Source organism: Micromesistius poutassou (genome assembly GCF_964030765.1).
Source record: "Micromesistius poutassou genome assembly, chromosome: 4".
Lineage (NCBI taxonomy): Eukaryota > Metazoa > Chordata > Actinopteri > Gadiformes > Gadidae > Micromesistius > Micromesistius poutassou.
Genome location: NC_140274.1, coordinates 3,118,785 through 3,128,801, shown reverse-complemented (window position 1 = coordinate 3,128,801; position 10,017 = coordinate 3,118,785). Strand labels below are relative to the sequence as shown.

The window sequence follows — 10,017 nt, the reverse complement described above, 5'->3', positions numbered from 1 at the left end:
AGGAGGAGGAGGAGGAGCAGGAGGAGGAGGAAGGACAGGAGGAGGAGGGGAGTAGAGGAGACTGAGCGGCTGAGGGTAATGGGCTCCACACACTCACACCATACACACGCACAAACACACATACTCACATATACACACGCACACTCAGAACACTCAGGAGCACGTACTCACATAAACGCATGCACACACACACACACACACACATCAACACACACACACACACACACACACACACACATACCTACACTCGCACATACACACACACATATAAACACACACGCGCACACCACGAGGACACAGACAGACGCCCGCAGGCGGCAGCTACCTGACCACGTCCACGGCGCCGGGCCGGACCTTGGGGTCGCTGCCCATGATGGAGACGCTGGCGGCGAAGGAGCCGTCGATGCTGAACACCACACACTCCATCCCCCGCGGCAACACCGTCACATAGGCCTCCGCACTGGTCTGGTCGCCCCTAGAGAGAGAGAGAGGGAGAGAGGGAGAGAGAGAGAGAGAGGGAGGGAGGGAGAGAGATGGAGGGGAGGGGAGAGAGAGAGAGAGAGAGAGAGAGAGAGAGAGAGAGAGAGAGAGAGAGATAGAGAGGGAGAGAGAGAGAGAGAGAGAGATAGGAGAAATAGGAGAAAGAAAGTGATGAAGGATGGGGAGAGAGAGGAGGGTGATGGACAGGGAGGGAGGAGGGGAAGAAGAGAGAGAGAGACAGAGAGCAAGAGTAAGAGTAGAGAGAGAGGGGGAATATGTGGGAGGAAGACGAGGGAGTAAGGGGGGAGAGAGTAAAAGATCAGGAGGAAGGTGTGATCAAAAAGAGAGAAAGAAAAAAACAACGAACGAGCAAAAAATGAACAACGTACCGAAAAACCGACAAAAACATTCACAAAATAATTACAACAGCAGCGTAGGAAGCATCAGGCGACACTGGGCCGCTCCTCTCGCCCCGTAATGTGTGCGGGCGGGCCTCCTTTGTGTGCTATGTGCAGCGCCGCCGAGCTAAGGAGGCGACGTCAGGGCCATCCATTACACAGCTGCTGCTGCCACTGCTGCAGCCGAGCAGAGACACGGCGGACTCCCCACCCACCGCTCCCCTTCAGCACCGTCGCAGAGTCGCTGAGCCCCGATGAAGGGTTACTGGAGTACACCTTTTGGAACTCTCCACAAGCGCATTGAGCACTAAATAAATATATGATTGTAGAAAACTATTCCTATGGCTACTCTGCACGCGTTGACGTTCTGCGCGGCTACTCTCGTTGAGATAATGTTTTACTTGTTCTCAGCCTTCCAATTGTAATTCGCTTTGGATGAATCGTCTTCTTAATGACTTGATGTTGACATGAAAGAACCACAAGAAAGAATTATATTCCCTGAAAGTAATGCAACACTAGACTCTGCATAGCCTCCCCCCCTTACCTCCCCCCACCCCCCTCTTACGCATTCATCGTATGTTGTACGTTCTGGCACTTAATGTACGCACTTCTTGTACTTTGTACATTCTTGCACTTACTGAGCATCGTGTAGCATCTTATCCTAGCTATCTTTGTTGTATACGGGGAATGGGTTAACATAGCGCTTGTTAGTGCTTGCCACTTGGTTCTATGAACATCTTCACTGTACCCACAGCAATATATTGTTGTTTCTCTTTCTTCTGAAAAATGTACTTAATGTTATTTGCTTTGGATAAGCGTCTGCAAAATGCCCTCAATGTAAATGTAACGTTGAGACTACACCGTGTGTTGAGCTACTCTGGTTTAGATTGTGTACTTCGACTGTTCTCAGCCTTCCACTTGTAAGTCGCTTGGATAAAAACGTCTCCTTAATGACTTAATGTTGATGTTGTAAACACAAAAAGGAAAGGGTCCGTGAAAGCCCTGCAACACGTTGTTAGGGGCGCGTCTGTTCCGGATGCTTACTTGACCACCATCTTGACGGGGTAGACCCCCAGGGACAGCTTCTTGCTCTTGGGGATGGTGTAGGCGACCCTGCCACTGCTGTTGGTGAGCTCCGTGTCGAAGTGGACCCATCGGCCCGACTGGGGCTGGATCATCAGGAGGATGTCCACCTGGGAGAGACACCAGCACCACAGACCAGAGGTCAGCTCCACAGACCAGAGGTCAGCACCACAGACCAGAGGTCAGCTCCACAGACCAGAGGTCAGCACCACAGACCAGAGGTCAGCACCACAGACCAGAGGTCAGCTCCACAGACCAGAGGTCAGCACCACAGACCAGAGGTCAGCTCCACAGACCAGAGGTCAGCACCACAGACCAGAGGTCAGCTCCACAGACCAGAGGTCAGCACCACAGACCAGAGGTCAGCACCACAGACCAGAGGTCAGCAGGGGGCGGCATGTGGCTCAGGAGGTAGAGCGGGTTGGCTGGTAACCGGACGATCGCTAGTTCGATCCCCGGCTCATCCTAGCTGAGTGTTGAGGTGTCCCTCAGCAAGACGCCTCACCCTAACTGCTCCTGACGAGCTGGCTGTCGCCCGTGTGTGTATGAATGTGTGAATGGGTGCATGAATGGTTGAATGTTAGGCAATATTGTAAAAAAGCGCTTTCAGTGGCCACTGGTTAGGAGATCGCTGTGTAAATGCAGTCCATTTACCATTCACATTGATCCACGGAGCGCAATCAAAAGCTAAACGCTAAGTGCGCAACGTTATTTAATCAGTCCCTCGTGCCTCAGAATGCTGAGAAGGTAAAGGCTGCACTTCCACAACCTTGTGCAGAAAGGACCGACTGAATATTTGTTTTTGTATCATTATCACCGGGAGAGACACGAGTGCACGAGGCTGAAAAGCGTAATGTTTTATTGAACCCTGCAGAAGTGCACGCAATAGATGTGCAAGCACTATGCAAGACCAGAGAGATGCAAGCTAAAGAACATATTCTCCAGCAAGAGGAGGGAGCTCAACCTTTATCCTCTAGCCTCTGGGCCTGGAGTAGATCCACAGTGTGTCGTCTCGTAAGACAGAAAGGGACAAAAATTAATTGAGTGTGAATCCATACAAACTCAAAGACGTGAATAGAGGCACATTTTTTATGGCGCGGCCTGAAAACCTGGTTCACGCGGAATTCGCCTGATTATAATAATTGAACTTTTTCTCTAATTTCGCTTGATTTCGCTAGTCGTAACAACATATCAACGTTCTGAGGTCTGGATTATGTCTCTGGTACTTCCGTTAAAATGGTTGAAAATGAATCGGAAAGGTTGGCGTTCACAAGAGAGGCCCTCCTCCTCTGATGAACTTCAAGAGGAGGAGTGTTTCTCGCGCAAGTGTTTTGACCTTCGCACGAAACTTGTTTACTTGCACGAGTAAACAAGTTTGAACACATGCGGCAAATATTCGCTTGGCTTTTGGTTTGAACGCACAGTTAGTGTTATTGACGGCGGGACATGGCGAGGAGGCGTTGGGGGTGAGCGACCTGTGTGTGTGTGTGTGTGTGTGTGTGTGTGTGTGTGTGAGACGCCGGCACCTTTTCTCCGGTCAGGGTGACCATGTCCAGGGGCCCGTACATGAAGCGGCCCACCAGGGTCTGGGGCCCCTCCTCCGTGGTGATGACATCATTCACCCGGTGGTTGGCCGTGACGTTCTGTGGGGGAGGAGAGGAGAGGATGAGGGTGAGGGGAGAGGATGAAGAAACATACATATAATAGAAACATTAAAACTTATAATAAATGAAAGAGGAGTTATACCCAGCAGCAATGCCAGAGTAACAATTATTTTTTTATTTTTTTTATATATAGATATAGGCATTTAACATCTATTTTGTTGTTTAGGTGAACCGGCTAAGGTGTTTTGCCACAGACTGGTGTTTGTCCGGTTTAGCAAGCCCTCTGTGTTGGGCCAAGGTGGGATGTGCCTCTTGTCTTTGCTCCTGTAAGGTACCCTCTATGGTGCTAGACCCCCTCCGTCTCAAGATGGCTCCATTTACAATGTCGCTTCTAAAAGGGTACTCTTTTGAACTCTGACCGGCAGCCTTTGAAAACTGTTGCTTGAAGCGTTCGCTACCCGCCATGGTTTTGGCCCTCTCTCTCGCAATGTTGCTGTTGTTGTCCAAAGCAGCCAGGCGAAGACGCGCTTCAAAGCTTTCAAAGCTGAAGGACTTCCTTTTTGTCGCATATTTGTTATATAGAGCATGCACACTCTCTAATTCCCCCGTGTGTCTGCCCTCTGTCACCCTGTCCAGTTTCTTCAGGAGCTGCCTGTCGAGGACAACCTTTTGCAGCGTTCCAAAAGCTGCCGAGTCAGGCCTGAGCCACGGGCGCCGGCTCTCCTCGTCAGGGGTGTAGGGACGATGGTCACATTTTGTGACTATCTCTCCAGTCACCCACGCGTGTACATTGGTGATGTGGTGTAGCACCGATATCCATCGCTCTCTGAGACTAACTTTATCTCCCCCACAGGAGGAGACCGAATACCACAAGTGGTTAGTCACCATGTGGATCCACTCGCTCAGGTCTGGATTTTTACTTTTTGTAAGTATTTTTTAAACATTTTTTACAATGTGCCACAGATCATATTCGTGTTTGATGTCCTTGTGCTTCTCTCTCATAACCTTCTGTACAGATGGGTGGCAGTCAGTGGCTAACACAGATACGGAGACACCGTGGTCTGCAAGTTTGGCAAGGCATCTCTCCATACCCTCTACCTCGAGCCAGTAGCTGTTCTTTACCTCAGTCACCCGCACAGTTTCCTGAGCCACAACCATCTTTGATTCTGTGTCAAGCAGTGAGTATGTACCAAAGGTAGCATTATACCCTGGGCTATCGTACCGTGCATCCCCTGAGACAGTGATGGGCTTCTCACTCATTGCACTCATAACACTTTCATTGTGGATAGCCCAGGCATAACTGACTTCCGGGATGACGTAGGCTTTCTGGATGTTAAACCACTGCCTCTCTGATATGGCTTCCAAACCAATGGTGTCACATACCTCCAGGAAAGGACTGCACTCATTCCCTGTCACAAACACAGCTGCCGGAGCAGTAATGTTGCACTCCATGACTCCCTGATTTGTGTTTGAGAATGCCAGATGTAATTATGGCCATCCACACACTGTGTTTTCACAGTCACCCCAAAACCACTTTTGGACAATGCAGGTGGTCGTTCAAGGCATTTGCCACAACCCTCCCAGTGACACATAGAAAACAACATTAACTGCTTGTTACAGACAATGCTCTTTCTGTGAGCAATACAGTTTGTGTCTTCCTCCTCTTCCTCCTCAGCATCACTGGAACTGGCACTGTCATCACTTGAAGTGAAACAAAAGTCCTCATCGTGGATCTCATGTTTGTCCTCAAAGGACACCTCATCATCTTCCACTGCACTGCAGCATTGCTCAAATGAGGCTTCTTGAGTGTGCTGGGGTGTTGAGGTTCTGAGGACAGATTTGCAGTTGCCAAAGTTTTCCACAGCAGGGCAATATAAATGGTCATTGATGAGCATTGTAATGTTAGCCAGGTCATCAGTTAGTGTAGCTACGCTCCTGAACTGCTTTCCCTCATGTATGTTCTCCTCAACTAGGTCTGTCTGGATACCAACCGATACACTGAATCTGGCTTCACAGCGTATGTCCTGATCTTCCTCATCCCTGCTCACTGTTTCACTGCCCACTGTAGACATGCAGGCCTGCTTGATCTGAGGGAGGGGGGAGAGGGGGGGATAATTTGTAAAGAACTGGAAGATAATTTTATGCACTACACATCTACAACCCAATAAACATTGTGCTGATGAAGTACTAATTGTGTTCTTGTGGTTTATGTTTTGTAATGTATTATTGTGTATCCATTCATTCTGTTTCAAGATATTGGATACCATAGAAAATTGTGCCTAAGATATGCTTTAGATTGTATTTGCATGATGTAATGATGTAACAGTCAATTATCAATGGACCAATAGTGGCCAATGGGGTTATCAGAGGGAAATGAGGTGGGAGGTTGAAGGGCTGTAGCCTACTGTTTAGCACTCTCAACATTTATTGTATTCAAGAACATTATGCATTTTAGGAAATATAGTCTACTTATCCATGTTGTGCATTTCAAGGAAATAGCACAAAATGGAAAAGACTATATTTCCTAAAATGCATAATGTTCCTGAATACAATAAATGTGGAGAGCATGCTTGAGGTCTTGTGCATTTCTCTTGGTAGACAAATGGAAAATGTGATTGGACGAATTCATCCAATGGGAGCGCTTGTTAAATTTCTGACCTTTCACATTTGGATATCTAAGACAGTCGCTTACAAAGCGGTGTAGCCGTCTATGGGTGTAGCGCTGTCAGTTGAGCTATTACGGCAAGACAGATGCACTTTGGGAGATACACGCGAGGATGAGCATAGATGCGAGGCGGATTCACGTGTCACGGTTTACATTAGGTGGATGTTGGAGGTTTACTTTCTGGTGGATGTTGTTGGATATTGCACAGATGGATATGCACAGATCTTATTATGGAACTAGCAGCTATTTCCTCGAGTTGAACTCCCTGCATCAGCAAGCTGCTAGCAGTAGTCGGCGAACTTCATGGTGAGTAGAAAGGGACATTTGTGGAACTTCTGTTTAAAGACCCGCCGTGGTTTAATTAGCAGCTAAGAAACAGATCTGTGATATCGTCGGAGTCATAGTTTATACACTTCATGGTCGGAGTGCTAGTTTAGTTTATACCTCTCTGTCCTCCGCCTGAAGGGTTTGTTTCAGCGCCCTGTCTCTGCGACAGATGGCATCGGTGGTGTTGCTTCCAGTAGTTGGTCTATCGGTCTGCCCTGTACTATAGCTTGAAAAGACAAATATGGACGGAATTGCCTCAGGTTTCAGCCTGTTGGACTTAACCCTCACCAGTGACCCTGCTGTGTCGAAAGTACAGGTCTCTTCATAGTCTGTAGCTAAAAAATGTTCGCTACAGACTCGGAATCCAGTGGCTATTGGAGGACTAGCCAGTTTTAAGGCTGCCAGCCATGAACTAAGTGCTGGTTTCCTATTTAAAGGTAGCCTGTGGAAATGAATGACTACCCCAGCTGCCCTGGCCCTATATAATTCATTACTGCAGCCAGGGGCAATACAGTATGATCCTCCTTTAGACCTCATTGTTTGCGTTTCCGTAGCCATTTCAGTTTGCCTCAGACTCATTACCTGCTATGGCTGCTACAGAGTAGCTTACCATGCCAGTGACGTAGCTGATTGTTGAAATCCAACATGGCGGCGCCCGTGTTACAAAAACTACACTTTCACCATACAATTTTATCCCTTTTAACAAGTTCTGCCATTTTAGTCATTGTACCAATGAGAAGGCAGACAATACATCGGTTATATCAACTAAACTTAAAATTTCAGTTCAGTTCATCTTTAAAGATCAAAAAAATGTACATACCGTGATGTAATACCGTTACCGTCTATGCCTCAAATCATACCGTGACATAAATTTTAGTCCATACCGTACAGCCCTAGGTCTTACCATGTAGGAGGACTAAAGCTGGGGTGCGGACCATGGGGATTGAACCCAGACCCTCTCAGTCAGGAATCCCAACACCTGAGCCACTAATGCGCTCTCATTCCCACCTGAATTAGACAACTCATCGACAGCAGCTTGGAGCAGACAGGGATTACTTGGTGTTTTCTGATTCTGTCAGTAGTTTTAGGGCGATAAACACAAAGCAACATGATTGGATCTTCATTCTGAGTCTGAAGACCCTCTCAAATCACAATATCACACGTCAAGCAGTTATTCGTTTTCAAACGTTTGAATTGTTTTGTTTGTGACTTTAACCTCATTATCCTTGATCGTTTTCCACCTGTGTGGATTGCTCATGGTTCCTCTGGTGTATTTAAGCCCTCAGTTGTACATCTGACTGTCCTAAACCCAGTCTAGAAAGTGTCCTAGTCATTTATTTTCCTTCTTGTTTTACTGTAGATGAGTCTGCCCGTTTTTTCAACGTTTTCTGATCAAATCGTCTCTGAGTCTGTTTGATTCCAGAGTTTGATCCTTACAACTGTTGAGCTTTAGCACATCAAAGACTGTTGAAACCCCCTCGGTAGCTGAGAGAGAAATACACCAACGAGTAGAGACCCCATGCAGTCAGGGCTGATGTAACGTCTGTAGGCTTCACCTCCCGGACAGCGCTCTCAATACCACATATTGACGCCATGTTGTTGTGCATCGTCTGAGCTCAGATTCTTTGGTCACATGTTTTGTGCACGTGAGTTTCAGAAATCATGCACAGACCTGTAAAGCAACCGAGAGAGGCTGTTAAAGATCGAAACCTCTCCTGTGTTACACCTTACCTTTTCAGAGGTGAATGCGTAAAAAATCAATGAATATTGCTGATATTAGCGTTTTAATCGGATGCTGCAAGCTGTGTGCCTGTGAGTACGCCTCGGTTAACTCCCAGCAGTCACTGGGAACCAGAAGCCAATGTTTTAAAGTAATGGGATATTATCTGTCACATTTGAAAGCCATTTTCTTTAACATTTCTCTTGTAATCCTCTTTGTGCTTTCATAAGCTTCATCTTTTGTGAGCCTTATTGCTATTCCTTATACTACACCACCCAGCTTCAGTTTTCTCCCTCAGATCCAGCCATACACTTCGATCCTGGTCCTGTAGTCATCTACGCAAACGGTTTGCAGACCTTTGGGAGATGATACTTATTGCATGTTGTTTGTCCTGGCACTTAATGTATGCACTTATTGTATGTTGCACTAAGTTACAGTACTTAGTGGTGTAGCATCTTATCCTAGCTATCTTTGTTGTAGTGATTGTTAGTGCTTGGCACTTGGTCCTTACTGTACCGACAGCCATGTATTGATGTTTCTCTTTCTTCTGACAAATAAAGGCGTCTGCTAGATGCCCTGAATGTAAATGTAAATAAGCTTCACTGGAGCAGTGAGGAAAGGGGGAAGAATCTCCATAGGAGGAGTTTAATTCTTCCTCATCATGTCTGCTAACAAGGCAGTAGACTAACGAGGCAGTAGGCTAACGAGGCAGTAGGCTAACGAGCCAGTAGACTAACGAGGCAGTTGACTAACGAGGCAGAAAGCTAACGAGGCAGTTGACTAACGAGACAGTAGGCTAACGAGCCAGTAGGCTAACGAGCCAGTAGACTAACGAGGCAGTAGGCTAACGAGGCAGTTTAACAAGGCAGTTGACTAACGAGGCAGTAGACTAACGAGGCAGTAGACTAACGAGGCAGTAGACTAATGAGGCAGAAGGCTAACGAGGCAGTAGGCGAATGAGGAAGAAGGCTAACGAGGCAGTAGGCTAACGAGGCAGTAGGCTAACGAGGCAGTAGACTAATGAGGCAGAAGGCTAACGAGGCAGTAGGCGAATGAGGCAGAAGGCTAACGAGCCAGTAGACTAACGAGCCAGTAGGCTAACGAGGCAGTAGGCTAACGAGCCAGTAGACTAACGAGGCAGTAGGCTAACGAGGCAGAAGGTTAACAAGGCAGTTGACTAACGAGGCAGTAGACTAACGAGGCAGTAGACTAACAAGGCAGAAGGTTAACAAGGCAGTTGACTAACGAGGCAGTAGACTAACGAGGCAGTAGACTAATGAGGCAGAAGGCTAACGAGGCAGTAGGCTAACGAGGCAGAAGGCTAACGAGGCAGTAGGCTAACGAGGCAGTAGGCTAACGAGGCAGAAGGCTAATGAGGCAGTAGACTAACGAGGTAGTAGACTAACGAGGCAGAAGGCTAACAAGGCAGTAGGCTAACGAGGCAGTAGACTAACGAGGCAGTAGACTAACGAGGTAGTAGACTAACGAGGCAGAAGGCTAACAAGGCAGTAGGCTAACGAGGCAGTAGACTAACGAGGCAGTAGGCTAACGAGGCAGCAGATGAGGCCCAGCAGTTATATCACATTTGCAGTTACACACAACCCCTTTGTTTCCCTTTTAAACTCTGTAGCACTTTGCTCTACAAATAAAATGTATTATTATTATTATTATTATTAAGCGTTTACTCAATCACCCTTAGGCTGTACATACATACACTGACAGCAGACAGCAGAAACCTGT

The 10,017-nt window shown here is 47.2% G+C and overlaps 1 protein-coding gene across 1 annotated transcript in view; it reads right to left on the bottom strand.

The window, feature by feature from the left end:
* The window catches only part of pitpnm3 (PITPNM family member 3), a gene marked incomplete at both ends in the record, with an annotated part of 115,049 nt that overhangs the window by 10,967 nt on the left and 94,065 nt on the right, over window positions 1–10,017 (bottom strand). Inside the window, 3 exons of the mRNA XM_084467227.1 lie at window positions 326–475; window positions 1,923–2,071; window positions 3,488–3,604. Coding sequence (XP_084323353.1) covers window positions 326–475; window positions 1,923–2,071; window positions 3,488–3,604 — 416 coding nt within the window. The remainder of the gene's footprint in view (window positions 1–325; window positions 476–1,922; window positions 2,072–3,487; window positions 3,605–10,017) is intronic.